Below are 19,089 nucleotides of genomic sequence, written 5' to 3' on the forward strand. Positions count from 1 at the left end.
TACATGTATTGTAGGTTCATGTACCTTAAGTTTTTCACAAGTTATTTGAAAACGCAGATCTCCACAGAAAATGCCTTTCATTCTGGGAGAGTCTAAATTCAGTGAAAATGTATTCATTAATAACTTAAATATTCATCACAATGAAGAAATCATAAAGTTTTTTTTACATTTTTCAAAAATTAACATGAAATCTAAACTCTATCTGAAACGGAAAATCACCATCACTTAGGCCATTACTGATAGAATTCTCACCCAGAGCTCTGGCAGAGAACATGAGCTCAAACTGGCTAGCTTAAACCACACTCAAGTGCACGGCGTCCTCCTGGTTTTTTTTTAGATGGAGCCTTGTTGATGATTTATTGTCTGATATTTACCCCTCTCCAAGAAAGAAATTAAAAAGCTACAATTCACAACTATAAGCTAAGTGATTTTGGATTATTAAGGCTCCGTTTTGACAACCAAAGTCGGGGACTGTTAGGGTAAAAGACTTGCTTATCGTATGTGCTGTGAACAGGGATTTATCTCCTGTGCAATTTGAATTACTATATCCCAGAATTGTGATAACCCAACTGGAAATGTGTGCATTAGAAATTGCACATGGTGAAGTATGGAAAAACCGCTACCAGAAGCACGCGACACATGTATTACAGAAAAAAAAAGACGGACGTAGCTCACTTTTTATGGTACAGAAAAAAAGACGCACTTGGCAATTTGAAACTGTGCTTATATCGTAAATTGAAAGTTACTTGATTTTGGCTTTTCAGATATTTAAATTACATGTATGATATGGCTTCACTGCTCACTCACAGCGGGCGCAATTACCTGGAAAATATTTCCGCCCGGTCGTCAAAATTTTGATGATTTTGGGGCTTTATGGGCGCAATTGATGGCTTTATGAGCGCGAATTTGCGCTCAGCGCCTGCTTATTTCAAGGCTTGCACTCATTTATATTTTAGTTGAAAACTGACTATCTGTATATTGTAACTTTTTATACTAAATGAATTGAAATAAAGGTAAATTTAATGTTACAAGACTTGTCTATGAGTAGTGCTGAGTCAGGTTGGTCAGACTAATGGTTGGATTTCGTCAGAAACTGGCACCAAAGAGAAATAAATATAAACTGATTTAGTTTTCTTCTAATATTAGCTGAAATTAAATTTAAAACCTGAAATAAACTAAATTAAACATTGGAATGCAAATTGCGTGCAGGATTTCTAATGTTTCATGTTCAAATTTATCAGACTTAAACATTGACATTCTTTTGTTCTCTTCATAGGGAGTTGTCTGAGCTACAATCTTTTGCATCCTCTAATGGTTTCCATGGTGATTTGAGTCTATGGGATCTCTCATACTGGGCTGAGAGGCAGAGAGAACATCTATTCAGGTATGGGTGTTTATACGCCCGTCTAGACGGGACGTATTATGGTATTATGCTCGGTGTCCGTCCGTCCGTTAAATTTTCCTTGTAAACGCGATAACCTCAGTTTGACTTAACCTAGGCTCATATAACTTGGTGTGTATGATACTAGCATAGATCCCAGTAAGCCTATCGATTTTGAGGTCAAAAGGTCAAAGGACAAGGTCACAGTGACCTATTTTCATCTTACCCTTCTGCAGTCCTTGTAAACGTGAAAACTTCAGTTTAACTTGACCTAAGCTCATATAATTTGGTGTGTACGATACTAGCATGGATCCCAGGAAGCCTTTTGATTTTGAGGTCAAAAGGTCAAGGCAGGGGTGTGAGAGTTCAGATCTTTATCTGATTTCAGATTTTTTCGTTTTGATTTTCAGCTTAATTTCAGCTTATTTTTGGCCTTCCTCTGTACAAAAAGTATGGGAGCTCTTTCTATTTCAGACTTTTTCAACACTCTTCAGCTTTTTACAGATCTTTTTATTTGTGACCACTCACACCCCTGGGTCAAGGTCACACTGACATGTTTTCATCTTACCCTTCTGCAGTCCTTGTAAACGCGATAACTTCAGTTTAACTTAATCTATGCTCATATAATTTGGTGTGTATGATACTAGCATTGATCCCAGGGAGCCTAATGATTTTGAGGTCAAAAGGTCAAGGTCACACTGACATGTTTACATCTTACCCTTCTGCAGTCCTTGTAAACGTGATAACTTCAGTTTAACTTAATCTAGGCTCATATAATTTGGTGTGTATGACACTAGCATAGATATCAGCAATTCTATTGATTTTGAGGTCAGAAGGTCAAAGGTGAAGTCGCCACCTTCCACTTTTCTTGTTTGACCAATAACTCCATTTTCCGTGTTACAGGCAGGCGTATTATGTGCTCGCCTTAGCGACACTCTTGTTATGAGTTTTGCAATGCAAAAAGCTCTCGCCATGATGTTCTGTGACTTTTTGCCTTTGAGTCTCCTCCGTCTTTTAGACGAAATTTGCGATGCCTGGGTACATGGTTCAAAAGATATGTCACACTAAAAAATAAAAATTTGATTTTGTGTCCATAGCTCTGCTGTTGTCAAGATGAAAAATGTTGATGAAACGCTCTCCTGATCCTCTCATAAATTCTTGCTCTTTTGAGTTTTTTTCAAATACTATAATAATGTTTTAATATATATTACATATATAGGTATGTACATATTATATATCTGATTTATTTTCCGTAGCTTCAATGATGAGGATTTGAGGCCGTATTTTCCACTTTCAAAGGTGTTAGATGGGCTCTTCAATCTTACTTCATTCCTCTTCTCTGTTCAAATAAAGGTATGTTGTACCTTATATTATCAAAAACATTAGTTAGACTTACAGGGGTCTTGTTAGAAAATTCCTGAACTTTGATGAAAAATACCCAGAAAAAAAGAAAAAAATCAAATTAATTCAGACACTTAATGATATATACAACTGAAAAGTGAAGTAATGATTGAATTCCATTGCCAAGGATAAAAATTGTAACACAGTAGTATATGTGGAATTTAAATGGATGGCATTTCTGGTCATTTGTTGTACATTTTTACTTTTTTTGAACCACTAAATAATGATTTATTTATCAATTTATCAATTATTTAATTTATTTGTTTGTTTATTCATTCATTTATTTGTGTATTCAATTGTGTATTCATTTATTTATTTTATATTCATACATATATTCACTTATTATATTTTATGTATTTATTGATTGATTTATTGAATGATTCATTCATTCATCGCTTGCTTGCTTGATTGATTGATTCATTCATTCATTTAATTTATTTATTTATTTATTCATTCATGGATTTCTTTCTGTAACATATCACTGAAACTGACAACAGTTTTGACCTTACAGGTCAGATTTTTCTTTTAATATCAAATCAGTTTTGGCCAATGTGTGTAATATTTATTGAATTTGATGAAATAAATACATATTAGTTCTAGGTAAGAAGTTTTAGACCTTGGCAGTCACATATAAAAATTTATTTCTTTGAGTAAACAAATGGTAACTAATTGTACATAAGTTTGATACAGAATGTATGAATCAGACTAAAATAAATATACCGAGAGTGCTTTCTGCTTATCGGGATTTCTGCAGTTGTTTTACTCTTGAGAATAAAGTTAATTATTACCCGTATCAGACATCTGAGCTGGTCATTTACAAAACCGTATTGCCCTATATATTCGGAATTTTCGGAAGGGATAGGTATATTATTTTTGTTTTGCTCAGTCTCTAGACGCATTTTGACTTAGCATGCAGAAACGACGCAAAATATACCTTTGTATTTTCCCTTGTCTCTTGCTCAGAAGACCCACATTGCACTCGTCTAAAGACTCAGGCCAATATGATTCTGTTGTGGGCAATATATTTGATGTACCCTTCAAGGCCATTAAAAATAATTTAACTATACCTCTGGTATATGATATTACTCACATTTTATTCTTTATCATGCACAAGAGTTAGTATCTGCCACATGTTGATAACTCTAGCTTACATGTGTCTGAGCAAGACATATTCTTTAATAGAAATGTCCTGTTAGCTTGATCAGTTGAAGGTAGATTCATATTACTTCAATGAATGGTCTTTAGATTACATATTCTAATGCAGCTTTGACATTTGTGATCTATTATTTTATGAAGAAAAAATTCGAAAATCCTTATACCCTTGATGTTTTTTGTTTATTTGTAGCCTGCGGCTGATGATGAAGTTGATAAATGGCATGATGATGTGCAATTCTACAAGATATTTAGTAACAAAGGTAAGTAAACAGTACAATTTCATTATAACCTTCTAATGATCATTACAGATAAAAGTATTACCTTTGTGAGTAGACTCAGACCTGGCATGAAATTTTGATTATTTTACAAATAGGTCACCGAGGGTGTTTCACAAAGAGTTGAGTATGAGAATGATAATAATAATAGTCTGCTTTTATATAGCGCTTGACACATCAGAAGGACGTCTCTAAACGCTTTGTTACCGCTTATTACCCTGGTCATCGGATCCTGACATGCCCGCACACAATGTATGCACTTTCTCCACTCCCTGGGGAGCATTCCAACAAGAGTTCCAAGACTTGATTGCATCCTACCGGATACCCATTTGACACCTGGGTGGAGAGTGGCAAAGTGTAGATTGGCACTAGGCCATAGTGGGATTCAAACACACGACCCTCTGATGGCAAGGCGAGAGTCAGAACTGCTACACCACGACTTAGAGTTGCCTTTAAATGTCTAGTTGTGTGCCGCATTGGTCAAATCATGCTAAGAGGATGCGCTCTACTGCATGTTAATCAGTAAGACTTTGCGTTGTATAATGCTTACACATCAGCACAAAGCATGAAAGTCTTTGTAAAAATACCCCTCAGATTTGAAAGAGTAGGATGTCAACTGATGTATCACATTGATGTTTTTATGGAATTCTTAAAATATGAACCCCCTTTTTAATTAGTTTTATGCCAATTGTTACTACAGTGAGCAATGTGCCCTTTTCGCAGTTCTGTAGCTGTTTTGTCTTCCTTTTGATAGCTGTTTTATAGCTGTTTGGAAAAAACGCTAGAAAACAGTGAAATCTGTCCATTTGGTTTGACATTAGTACGTGAAATTGGTTTAAAATAGATACAATGTGGTGAATGTTGCCCATGTTGCACAACATGCACAACTCACTGGGTACCATTACTCATCATTTTCTTTAAAGTTAAATGTAAGGGAGTTTTCACAACCGCGACGCAGAACAATTTCAAGAAGATAGAGAATTTATTGTCAAATGCCTTTGATGACAATGAGCATCCAGGAGGTGTTTGTCAAAAATTGGGGAATCAAAACTGCAGTTTCATCCTGGACAAATGACATATCTGCAATTTTTCTTCAACTCCGAAAATGAACTTACTGCACTTCTGGTTCACCAATTAACGACAAAGACCTCCCAGCTGTTCATCGCCATTTGACAAGCATTTTCTGGACATTTACTGTGTTTGAGAGTTTGTTCTGCGTGGCAGTACAAAAAGTTGCTTATTTGATCTTCCTGAAACTTTATTGATGATGATTATATAACTTATATTTGTGTGTTTGTATCCTGGTCAGGGGAGCACATAGCATCGTTCTATTTGGATCCATACTCTAGACCTGCAGAAAAGAGGGGAGGGGCTTGGATGGACCAATGCCAAGGTAATATATGCCAGTCACACTGGCCTAACCAATTTGAATTGAATTGAACTTTTTTAATTGAATTTATTACCAAATATATCACTGTCAGGTACAATTACATGTAATAGTACATCATATATAAACAAAACATTTGGTAATTGGAGCTAAAATAATAGCAAGATGCTAATCGAGGTTAGCTCCAAGTAATTTTATTATCATAGTTTAAACAATAATTTCAACTAAATCTCAATATTATACATCAAATTCAGTACTAATTCTACTTATTACTGTTGCAGAAAATTGCGATCATTTTTATTAAACATATTTACACTATTTACAAGAAAAAATATCTTAATTATTCACAAAATCTTTACATAGAATTATTTGTTTTCAGGCAGTATTTACCATACCAAATTAATTATAATCTTCCAGTAGCATTAATTTTAACGATTTTTCTAAATATCTTGCGACTAGTTATTGTTTATTCTCAACCAAACAAGTGTATTACGTTCTTCCCAATGACATACCATTTGCCAATTTAGATAGAAAGATGGAGGTTTTGACATATATTGCATTTATGTGGAAGAGTGTTGGTGTAATGGTTCTGATTCTCACCTTGTCATTAGAGATTTGTGTCCTTTTATCCCTCATATTACATAGTATCAGAAGAAGTAGAGAGCTAAGGAGCATTGGCATACATTATATCTTTAATAGATAAATGTATAAAAATTAGATAAAAGGTGAAAGGGGGAATAAATGGTAAAACTCCAGAGTATTAGTGTAGAAGCATTTGATAGCCTTTCCAAGGGCTTTGACCACTGGGTTAGGTGATTAACGCGCTTTTGAAATATTTAATGATCTTAATAATGTTTCATTTCATGTTGATGCAGGCAAGAGCCAGCTGCTAGGAACAAAGCCTGTAGCTTACCTCATATGTAACCAAACTCCGCCTCAAAAAGACAAGCCTTCATTGATGACATTCAGAGAGGTTGAAACACTCTTCCATGAGGTATGATGTCAATAGCTTTGTGCTGTGTTGATGTTATTAGTGTTCAGTCTTCAGAGTTTTGCCTTGCTTCTTCTCCTCTTTTTTATACCCCTGTCTCTGATCTCTTCTTCTCTACCTCCTTTCCTTTTTTATAATCCTCCCCTTGATTCTTCTGCTCTGTCAAGGGTGGGCCTCTACCAGACCTGCCAACCAGTACGTTTTTTGCATATTTAGTATGTTTTTTTTTTTTTTTCTTCAAAATCGTAATTTATTGAGAAAAATCATTCATATCTGTCTCTATTTCATAAAACTTACACAAATATGTTTATTAGGTCAATGCAATTTCAGGTAACTTGTTTTTTTTACAATCATGTTGTTAAAACCAGGGTGAGATATACACAAATGTTTTGTTGTTTTTTTCATCTGCAAGAGCAGTGCGCATTTTAGCTTGCATGCAGCTTGAGCGCCGCGATGAGCGAGTGCGCCACACATTTTATTATGAAATACACTTTTTGGGGGAAAAATACACTTTTTTTTAAATCACAGAATACAATTTTTCATTCCCAGAGGTTGGCAGGTCTGCTCTACCCATTTTTTATTGGAAAATGCTACCCAATAGTGATGATGACCTTTCCCCCCTTTTTTTTTTGCCTCACCCCCTCGAGTAAATCCTGGACCTGCCCCTGCTTGAACAAAATACTGTTCAAGTTTCACCCTCTTCCAATCACACATTTTTGTTTAAATGCAGTTTGGACACGGTCTTCAGCACATGTTGACCCAGGTGCCCTATTCATCAGCTGCAGGAATCAACAACGTCGAGTGGGATGCCGTGGAGCTACCATCACAGTTCATGGAGAACTGGCTCTATGACCCACAGACCATTGGCGTAGTCAGCAGTCATTACCAGACGGGAGATAGATTACCGGATACTCTCTTTCAACAAGTCCTCAAAGGTATAGTTTTACTCGGCTTGATGCATGTCATCTTCCTAAAGTTTAGTCAACGTTTGCTAGGGACAGTGTTTTTCCTTTTTACCGCTAAATTATAGCGAAAAATATGTTTTTGTTCTCTATTTTTTGTTCGAAAGTTCATTGAATTTACCTTAGCTAAACAGAATTTATGTTAATGCTCTGTACATTTTTATGACAAACAGAATTTCAAGTTTAGATCAAGTGATGAGTGTCGATGGGTCTGACCAGTGTACCTTGATATGTGAAAGTGACTCTTAAATGATGTATAACTTCATATTTTCTGCACAGTCAAGCCTGTCTAATTTTGCCACTCAAAGGAAAACACAAAAAAGTGACCCTTGACACAGGTGACCTTTATAAACAGGTTCTGTAACACATTTTCCTATCATTTGGGAGACAATTATGTTGGCCACTAAAGACAGATTTTCACTATAGACAGGTTAATGCTAAGACAGGTTTGACTGTGTGTTAACAGGGTTTCCACTGTCATGGAAAATCCTGGAAAAATTTGTAGTCATGAAAAGTCAGGGAAAAGTCAGAGAATTTGGAAAATTTGTGAAAAGTCATGGAATTGCATTTACCTCTTGGCAGCTTTCCAGTTTTTCGTATCTCGCAACTCTCATACTCTGTGATCATACTCTGCTATTATAATTGGTGTTCATGATTTCCATTTTTTCCAGTTTTGTGACATCCCAAATTCTACATAACTCCCGGGACGTCACAGAAAGTCATGGAAAACAGCAATTTAGTCATGGAATTCTGTTTTCAAATTTCTGTGGGAACCCTGATAACACACATTTCTAACAATTATGTTGGCCACTAAAGACTGATTTTCACTATAGGCAGGTTAGCGTTAAGACAGGTTTGACTGTGTGTGAAAATAAAAACCTAAATGAAAATCTCTTGTTGTTACTGTTGACTACTTCTGTTTTGTGATTGTTGCTGATAGCTCGTAAGTACATGGCAGGTTCAGCAATGCTGAGGCAGCTCTACTTTTCAGCCCTGGATCTCGAGCTTCATACAAGGTAACAATCTTTCTCAGACCTCGGGGAAAATATTCTTAGTCTAAATCTTTCTGGATGGTTGTAGCCACATACTCTTCTCAGGACCGGGTGGGTGTTTCATAAAGCTGTTCGTAAGATAAGAGCGACTTTAAGAACGACTGGTGATCCTTTCTTGTGGTAAATGGTATAGTCATTCGCGATGGTTAAGCGTGTAAGAAAGGATCACCAGTCGTTCTTAAAGTCGCTCTTAACTTATGAACAGCTTTATGAAACAGGCCCCAGGGTCCTCATCGTACATAAGATATGATAGATTCAAATGAAACTAAAGCAAGACTTTGCATTGTAATTTAATGATATTCAAATTAATTCTTCATTTGATTTCTTTTAGATAATAAATTTGTATAGCGCATAGAGATCTTGGTGTAAAATCAAGCGGTTAACCTCTTGTTCAGGGGGGGGGGGCTAGATCTGTTGTTCCATCCACCCCCCCACTTGAATAGTATGATGTCGCGGATTTACAGCAATGCCATATTATTATTATTATTAAGACTGTGTAGCTAGGAATCCCAGTGGTTGATGCAAAATTGTATACTGATATTTCTACTTTTTTGCATTGTGTTATTAAATGTTTATTTGTCAAATAAGTTAATATTTGTAACTTTATATACAACGCCAAGACAATAACAATGAATTAAAGGCAACAATCAAGCAGAGTACAAGGTTATGTGTGGTTTATTGAGATATTCGCGGCCAAGAGGCCGATCACATGTAAGTATCGATAACACATAATTTACAACACGATTACTAAACAACATAACACATTGGCGTGACCCATTTTCTTCTTTCCTTCCTAGAATCAAAAGCATTGTAACAATAGCATATCAAAAATGATGTGTAAAGTAAACAAAAATGAAAGAATGCTTATTAACATCTTCGAACCTCGGGAAATATTCAAGTGGCATCACTTACATGTAGGCCTCATTCAACACAATCTTATCACTAATTATACAAAGCATTCCAAAAAAAACTTAATGACCGAACACATCGTATAATATTTCAAGCAGTTAGGTACATCCATTATATTAGTATTCATTGATTACCTCATCATTTGTATCAGTCTTATCATCAACTGGTAAGAACTATCAAAATGTCAAACACATCAAATACTTTGAACCTACATAGATTATTATCATCACTTCTATCACTCTCATCAGCAATTGGGAGTAACATCACAATATCAAATACACATTACTTTAAAAGTACATTGATTATACCATCACTATTATCAATCATATAAACTTGCTAAAAAAAAACATAGATCACTAACAAAGTCTTCCAGTACCACTACTTAAAGGAGAATGAAACCCTTGAAACCAGCTGAATCCATATCAAAGAGAAAAATCAAAGAAACATATTGTTGAAAGTTTGAGGAAGATTGAATGAATAATAAGAAAGTTATGAGCATTTGAATGTCGAGGTCACTAATGCCATGTAGATCCTCCCATTGGCAATGGGACCAAGATCTGTGATGTCACACACGTACAACTCTCTCATTACTTTAGTACTTATTTCACTTATATTCTCACTTTGATAGAGTCTATCACAAGGTGAGGTGTTCTCTTTATGAGAGGACAAGTACAGAGGTTTCACAACATTATATCATTGATGAATCGTTTGTCATATGATTAGAATGAGCAAAAAGAGATGTTTTGGGGTATATTTTCAGTGTCCAAAAGGGGACTCTCATTACTTTAGTACTTATTTCACTTATATTCTCACTTTGATAGAGTCTATCACAAGGTGAGGTGTTCTCTTTATGAGAGGACAAGTACAGAGGTTTCACAACATTATATCATTGATGAGTCGTTTGTCATATGATTAGAATGAGCAAAAAGAGATGTTTTGGGGTATATTTTCAGTGTCCAAAAGGGGAGAGTTGTTCATCTGTGACATCGTAGATCTTGGTCGCATTGCTAATGGGAGGATTTCCATAGCATTAGTGATCTCGACATTCAAATGCTCATAACTTTCTTATTATTCATTCAATCTTCCTCAAACTTTCAACAACATGTTTCTTTGATTTTTCTCTTTGATATGGATTCAGCTGGTTTCAAGGGTTTCAATTCTCCTTTAACAACCACATTTAACCTCCCTGCATTCAAGTGTCTCAAGTCCGTGACTACATGGTGTAAAATCAATCATCAGTGAATTGTACGTTCCTATGCTCATTCACCTCTCTTTTCCTTTAAAACTACAACAACAACAAACGCTAAAAAGCAAATATTCTCTCTCACAACAAAAACTCCTAGCCCTTCAACAAAACAGGGTAAACTGAGTAATGTAAACTAACATCAACTACAAATGTAGCTCCACTACTTTGACAGCCATAATGTAGCCTGATTTTGCACCAAATGTCACCTAGTGAAGTAGAATCACAAATGATTGAATTGCGCGATATTATTGGGCAATTATTGGCAATTTGCCCAAGCATTAGCTCCAACATGCTCGCTTTCTGTTGGGCGGACCTCCTAAGAGTCCTAGTCTCTGACGGCTCAGAAATGGGGTCACTAGTCATACCACGTAGTGGATCACTTTTGGTTTTCTTATGCCACATTAAATCGGCACCTAAGAACATGGAAAAGTTGGAATCGAGAGTGAGGATGTAAATCAAATTCTGCTTCCAATTCTCGAAAGACGTGACGGATTCGTTTTTGGTGAGACACCATTGATTGGGTGCTTATGCCGAGTCGTATTTCTGAGTGAAAGTTAGTACACTTACCCCAACAAGCTAGAGTTGGATGCCTGACTGCAAGGAAAGCAAGAAGACCGTTTGGGCAGTGAAAAGGCTAGGATCCGTTTCCAAAGCTGCCACCATGCCAAGACAATAATAATGAATTAAAGGCAACAATCAAGCAGAGTACAAGGTTATGTGTGGTTTATTGAGATAGTCGCGGCTAAGAGGCCGATCACATTTAAGTATCGATATCACATGATTTACAACATGATTACTAAACAACATAACACATTGGCGCAAGAAGACTTTGCTGAGCTAGTGCCAAGAGCGTCTTTAGACATACATGCACTCTTTAAAACAACACCATTATTATTATTATCATTACTATATAAGTATGGATCAATCACAACCTCATTGAATTTTAATCTGTTGCATCTATTTTTAATATAAGAAGGGGACCCTGACTGATCTTTGCATTAAATTTTCTTGAATCATTGATCTTTAATCACTCAATCCTAAACCATTTTGTCTTGCCTGCATACCAGAGCGAGACCATAGGCGCCACTTATCAAAATGTGTTATGTCAAATTTGAAAGCAGGGTGATTCGAATACTTAAAATTTTTTGGATCGTGGGGCTATAGATTGTTATTCAATATTTAATGGTCTTGCTGTTTTCTATGTAATCTTTTGTATTTACTGTTTGATTTATATACAGTGACAATCCTTGGCTTGATGTGATGTCTAGAATAGCTGATGAATACACCATCATCAAACCTCTACAGGTAATGTCTGTTAGGGATCTAGAAATGTTTCAGAAAAATAAATGAACAATGAAAAACATCTTTGCGGTATAGGCTAGTGCAAATCACTTTATGATATAACGTCTCTTTGCATTTCCAAAGGACTTGGATATCATTACCCGGCTTTAGCAAAGTGTGCTTGTACAGTGCAAAAGCAATTGAAGGAAGTAATTTCTGCCAGGTACCCATCTGCCTCACCTGGGTTGAGTGCAGCACAATGAGAATCAATTTCATGCCAAAGGAAATTACACCATGCAAAGTTTCCACAGTTATTGGAAATTCTGGAAAAATTTGTGGTCATGGAAAGTCATAGAATTACATTTACCTCTCGGCTATGGCGGCTTTCCAGTTTGTCGTGTCTCGCAACTCTTTTACTCTGTGATCATACTCTGCTATTATAATTGGTGTTCATGATTTCCATTTTTCCCAGTTTTGTGACATCCCAAATTCTACATAACTCTTGGAACGTCACGGGAAGTCATGGAAAGCAGCAATTTAGTCATGAAAAAGTCATGGAATTCTGTTTTCAAATTTCTGTGGGAACCCTGACCATGGCTGGGATTTGAACCCATGACCCTCTGTTTCAAAGTCAGGAGACTAATCCACTGGGCCACAATGCTCCATGCAACTGACATTGATTCTGTCACAAGAATTTCAATTTATTTCTTCATTTTGCAATCCTCAATAAAAGCAGAGATTGATAATTTGCATGTACAGGGGGGGGGGGGCATTACATTTTTTGAGTTAATTACTTGTAGATTAATTCATTGCATGAAGTGCATTGAATTCAAATGGTGGTTATGAAAGATTATGAGATGGTTGAAATTTAATACAAGTTTTGCAGTGTCTTTAGGTCACAAAACGAGTTTTGCAGTGATAATTTTAATGACACAGTAGCTATACAGGTATTTACCTACTTTAGCCAAGCCCATTTAAACCATTGTCTCCCCTAGGTGAAGTGAATACCCCAAATTAGGAAAATTATAACTATTTGGGTAGCTGATAAACCTTTTGGGGTTGGGGTGTCAAACTTTCAACGTGGCAAATGCCGACCTATTGTACATCCATGATTGGACAAAAGAGACCCTACTCCAGGATAGCTCATGTGGGTCTGCGTCTCCATTTTAAGATGATGAGTATTTTATGTGGTTTTTAATAATGATAATAATAATACTCAATTTTTTGCAATTTCGCGTTAATTACAGTTAAGTCTCTTAGCGCTTAGTAGCGCTTAGCTCTTAGGTAGTATGAGAAACATAAAGAGAGAGTCTTAAAATGTCATACATAGATTAAATGATTTCTATTTTCATCCAGGAGGATCGTTTTCCATGTTCCTTCCAGCATATATTCTCATCTGGATATGCAGCGGGGTACTACTCTTATAAATGGGCTGAGGTAAACAGATATGACTCCTATTATGTCTTTAGAAGTAATCATCAAAACATGTAATTTTTGGCTACCTGCTATATGAATTATCATCAGTATTTTCCCAAAATTTCTTGTAGTCAAATGCTGCATTGTCATTTTTGATCCGATTGTTCATCTAGCTGTTTCTTGTCATCTTTTGTGAAATTAACTTTCACAAAAGACAGTGAAGTGGAGTTGGTGTATAAATTGAAGAATGGTACGTTTTGTGAATCTGGCAACACCCCATTGAACACCTTATTTTAAAATTTGAACTACTGACTTTACTATCATTTAATATCATTCATAACACTTGCCATTGAATTCATGTAAAGGTGTGATATTGTAGTGTTCAAACTCTCTTGTTTTAGGTCATGGCAGCTGATGCATTTAGTGCCTTTGAAGATGTTGGCCTGAGTAACAGAGAAGAGCTAGCGAAAGTAGGAACAAGGTGAGTTTCTTTCCTCTCTTCCTCCTTAATTTATTAAAGGCTCTCTGGGGAAGTTGAATAATTTATTTATTTATTTATTTCGGTATAAAAATATTGCACATAGCAGCCTTACGGCTGAATTGCGTGCAATTTACAAAATAGATTGATACATACAATACACATACAATAGTTGATAAAAATATAAGATATTGAAATAAGACATAAATAACTAAACTCTGATCTAGATTCAATGAATATTGGTAATAGGATTTAACAAATGAATTTACTAATGAATATTTTATAATATAATTCAAAACGGTTGCTTTAGGATGTATATGTCAAATAAGAAAGTAAAAAAGGGGCCTAAGCTTTCGATCCTAGCAGAATCTTTGCCTCCGACGAAGATTCTGCTAGGATCGAAAGCTTAGGCCCCTTTTTGTCTCGCCTGCATAGCAGAGCGAGACTATAGGCGCCGCTTTTCCGACGGCGGCGGCGTCAACATCAAATCTTAACCTAAGGTTAAGTTTTTGAAATGACATCATAACTTAGAAAGTATATGGACCTAGTTCATGAAACTTGGACATAAGGTTAATCAAGTATTACTGAACATCCTGCCTGAGTTTCAGGTCACATGACCAAGGTCAAAGGTCATTTAGGGTCAATGAACTTTGACCATGTTGGGAGAATTATTTTCAAAATCTTAACCGAAGGTTAAGTTTTTGAAATGACATCATAACTTAGAAAGTATATGGACCTAGTTCATGTAACTTGGGCATAAGGTTAATCAAGTATTAGTGAACATCCTGCTCGAGTTTCAGGTCACGTGACCAAGGTCAAAGGTCATTTAGGGTCAATGAACTTTGGTCAAGTTGGGGGTATTTGTTGAATTACTATCATAACTTTGAAAATTTATGGATCTAGTTCATGAAACTTAAACATAAGGTTAATCAAGTATTAGCAAACATCATGTGCGAGTTTCAGGTCACATGACCATGGTCAATGGTCATTTAAGGTCAATGAACTTTGGCCGTGTTAGGGGTATTTGTTAAATTACCATCCTAACTCTGAAAGTTTACGGATTTAGTTCATAAAACTTGGACATAAGAGTAATCAAGTATCACTGAACATCCTGGACGAGTTTCAGGTCACATGACCATGGTCAAAGGTCATTAAAGGTCAATGAACTTTGGCCGTGTTGGGGGTATTTGTTAAATTACCATCCTAACTCTGAAAGTTTATGGATCTAGTTCATAAAACTTGGGATATAAGAGTAATCAAGTATCACTGAACATCCCTGTGAGTTTCAGGTCACAAAACCAAGGTCAAAGGTCAGTTAAGGTCAATCAACTTAGGCCATGTTGGGGTAATTGTTGAATTGCCATCATAACTTTGAAAGTTTATAGATAGAGTGAATGAAATGTGGACATGGATGTAGTTGACAAGTCTTAAGTCACCGTTCAAATGTCATTTATGGTCAATGAACGTGGTATTATGTCATTATATGAATGGAGTTTTTGTAAATGATTATTTTATAGTAGTTTTCAAAGTTAGCACTGCTGCTATATTAAATCGCGTAATGCAGGCGAGACTGCCAGAGGCGTTCCACTTGTTTACTTTCTAATTTACTCCATTGGCTCTCTTTTATTAAATAAGCAGTTTTCAGCAGCTTCTTTTTGCCATATGTCAAATAAATATGCCATCTTTCATATAATTCATGTACCCAATGCAAACCAATCTGTAGGGATTACACCCAGTGCCTTAGATCGCATGTGCATTTTTCTTAAATAAGTCTCGAAAAATTCTTGAACCTGCAGGATTTAAATCTGACATTCCATCTGTTATCCATGACGGACCATAAATGCAAGTCAGATTGAAATAAGGGGCCCGTTTCATAAAGAGTTATAACTATGGTAACTTTGCCATTGTGGAAACTACCGTGGCAACAGGGCTCAGCAGCCAATCACAATCAAGGTTACCAAGGTAGTTGCCATAATGGCAAAGTTACAACAGTTGTAACTCTTTATGAAACGGGCCCCAGATGTAGTGAGGTATTTATATTGTATTGGATGGCTCAGAATGGAATACTAGAAATATTCCAAGAAGTTGGGCAAATATTCCACGAATCGCAGATAAGAGGAATATAGGCCCTAACGAGTGGAATATTTCTGGTATTCCATGAAATAAGCCATCAAATATAATAATTATCTATCCCACCCCCCCCCCCAAAAGGGAGAAATTTGGTTGAACAAGTCATATCACTTATCACATTATGGCATCATCACTTTGTTAGGATCAATTTTGTCGTTGACATGCCACTTGCGTGTAGTTCATTATGATATAACTGCGCATCGCATTGCTTTCATTGTTGTACGCATTGTATATTTTGCGCATGTGCACTAGACTATTGAATACGGTCTCATATTCAATAGCAAATTTTGTACAGGAGCCTATGGGATATTCGTGGGATTTCAGTCCTTTTTAGGGATACGCTCTGATACTGCATAGGCACTTGATGCAGACCAAAATATTCGTTTTTAATGCATCGCTAAAACGCTCTATATGGATGATAATTGTATTTATTTCATTTTGGATGTGGCATGGGTCACTCGTAATGGCCGAGTGGTAGAGCTGCTCCCTGTCAAGCAGCAGATGGCGGGTTAAAATCGCAGCTACCAGGCCATTACTAGTGGTAACACTTCAAAGTAATTAATATTTCAGATATTAATCAATAGAGTGATATGTGGATTAGTCCTGAATATGGTTCTTATCCAAATTTGAATTTTAAAAATAATTTTGCACACAGATTCCGGAATACTGTTCTTGGAATGGGAGGTGGCGCTCATCCTAGCGATGTCTTCAGGGAGTTCAGAGGTCGTGATGCAGAGGTCAAACCACTCCTAAAATCATATGGACTGGATTGAGCTTAGGAACATTGTATTCGACAGATGTTATAAGCTACTGGAAATCCTTGCGTGTGATTGGCTGAGAGAAATTGGTCAGAGCAAATCATGTGAACTTGATTGGGAACAAGACCATTCGCAGAACTGTTTTGTCAGTGATCTTCACCGACAGATGTCATAGGCTGCTTTGAATCCTTGCATCTGATGGGCTGAAAGTAACTTTGAAGAAAAATCATATGGAATTAGTACACTGATGGAGGATAAGAGTGTTTCATGAATTTTTTGTCAGTGATTTTTCACCAACAGATGTTATAAGCTACTAAAAATTCTTGCATCTGATTTTGCTGAGAGCAAAAAGTCAGAACTTCACTGACAAATTTTTCATGAAATGCTCTCAAGGAGCATGTGAAAATGAACTATCAATCTAGAAGATTGCAATCAAAGGGAGGTGTCCAGGTGCTTTACTTATTTCTGTGAAATGTGATGTTGGGTGGAAACACCAGTCATTAAGTGTGTACACACACATTCACTGCAATGTGTATGGATAATATAAAATCCAAACAGAATGTTCCAAAATCATGAATGTTTTTTTAATCGATGGCTTCATGCATTGGTTATGCTTAATTCAGCCTGAATATTGACAGAGCCTCAAATAACAAATGCGTTTTTTTTTTCTTCACAAGATGCTATAAATATAAACTTATTATTGGTAAAGATTACAACATGACTGAGCCCACTTATTTTAATAAATTAATTCACTGTTAGTTGATTTACATGAACAGTTGGCTCATTGATACAGTAACGTTAGTTACAGGTGTAAATTCTTTGCTTTGTGCTAAAAGCACACATTCCTTTGGACGCTTTCTGAATTTAGTGTAATCAGTGCATCATATCTGCATAAAGCGTCGCTTCAAAGTTCAAGCCACAAATTGGAAACCACCTATATGAATTGAGGCCAAGAAGTGACACGTACTTTATCGTAATGCCTTGATAGCTAATAGATTGTAACTCGATTTCATACAAGAGTGGTGAACTACAGGGAATTTACAATCATTCTAGTCTCTGCAGGCAGAGCATGGAATTATGGTAAATGGCAAATCGTGGTGATTTTTAAATCTGATTGCTAGGAAAGCATGAATGCTTGTAAGCAAGCAACCAGAAGTCCGACAGCTTAAGGTTCTTTCCAAGGGACCTGGTAATGAGGATTAATGCCTTACCAAAGGGCACAAGCGCACCAACTGGTAATTGAACCCGGGTCACTGGATTCCAAAACTCCCGCTCTACCGACTGAGCTATCGTGCCTCCTCGATTATTTATCTACACAGAGATTGCCTTTTTTTCAGTTGCGGATTCTTTTATTGGTGAATGAAACGTAAGGGGAAAGAAGCTGAAGTTTATTAAAATTAATTATTGAAAGTCTTTTTCATCTTGTCAGAGAAACATTGATGCTTTTGACTGATGCTTTTGAAATCAGTCATATTGTCAAGATGTATATGACTGGATAGTGCTATTCATATTTTCTTTTTTTCTATTAAGCAAGATTTTGATGATGCATTTAAATTTATGTACAGGGGTTAATCTTCATAAGACTTGGGATTTTGTATGTATGGATATATTGAAAAGAGGTTGTGTGCCTGTTTATTGATATCAGATGTACAAAAACTAAATCTTGAAGAAGCAATAGCCTTTATTCTGTCCAATATTACAGCGTGCATTTCTTACAGGGAGTTATGGCACCTCTAATAAAAGACAACACACTTTATTTATTTCAATTGACTCTGTTTTATTTTCTTGTTAAGATTGTCTTTTTCTAATGTTTGGTATTTGTAATGTAATGATAGAGATTTAGAGTGTGTCTGAAGGAAAGAGACACAGACAGATAGAGACAGAATGAGAGAGAGAGGGGGGGGGGGAGAACATAAAGGAAAGGACAAAGATTAATGTTTAAAAAAAGAATCAACTTCAATAAATGCTGGCTCACTGAGATTGGTTACAATAGATGTTTGCATAATTATCAATGAAGTGATTGAAAGATTACCTGAATCGTGGGTTAACTAACATTTATTTTAACATGGTTTTATCAAATTTGATTTGATCATTGAAAAGTGAAGATTAAATGAGTGACAGATGATCATTTGATATGAGGGAGTAAGCCAGGTTAAGAGTGATTAGTTGGTTGGTTGGTTAAATGGTTGTGATTGGTTGGCTGATTGATTGATTGATTGATTGATTGATTGAATGATTGATTGAATGATTGATTGATTGATTGATTG

At 36.1% G+C, this 19,089-nt stretch overlaps 1 protein-coding gene across 2 annotated transcripts in view; it reads left to right on the top strand.

Annotated features, from left to right (window-relative positions):
- LOC129269050 (uncharacterized) overlaps nt 1–18,580 on the top strand; it is a 28,732-nt gene extending 10,152 nt beyond the window's left edge. For both annotated transcript variants that reach the window (XM_064105232.1, XM_064105233.1), the window contains 11 exons: nt 1,277–1,384; nt 2,638–2,734; nt 4,128–4,197; nt 5,522–5,605; nt 6,475–6,593; nt 7,321–7,525; nt 8,493–8,568; nt 11,998–12,064; nt 13,397–13,477; nt 13,858–13,937; nt 16,720–18,580. In XM_064105232.1, the coding sequence (XP_063961302.1) occupies nt 1,277–1,384; nt 2,638–2,734; nt 4,128–4,197; nt 5,522–5,605; nt 6,475–6,593; nt 7,321–7,525; nt 8,493–8,568; nt 11,998–12,064; nt 13,397–13,477; nt 13,858–13,937; nt 16,720–16,837 (1,105 nt within the window). In that variant the 3' untranslated portion in view covers nt 16,838–18,580. The remainder of the gene's footprint in view (nt 1–1,276; nt 1,385–2,637; nt 2,735–4,127; nt 4,198–5,521; nt 5,606–6,474; nt 6,594–7,320; nt 7,526–8,492; nt 8,569–11,997; nt 12,065–13,396; nt 13,478–13,857; nt 13,938–16,719) is intronic.
- The last annotated feature ends 509 nt before the right edge of the window (nt 18,581–19,089 follow it).

Source organism: Lytechinus pictus, chromosome 10 (genome assembly GCF_037042905.1).
Source record: "Lytechinus pictus isolate F3 Inbred chromosome 10, Lp3.0, whole genome shotgun sequence".
Taxonomy (NCBI): domain Eukaryota; kingdom Metazoa; phylum Echinodermata; class Echinoidea; order Temnopleuroida; family Toxopneustidae; genus Lytechinus; species Lytechinus pictus.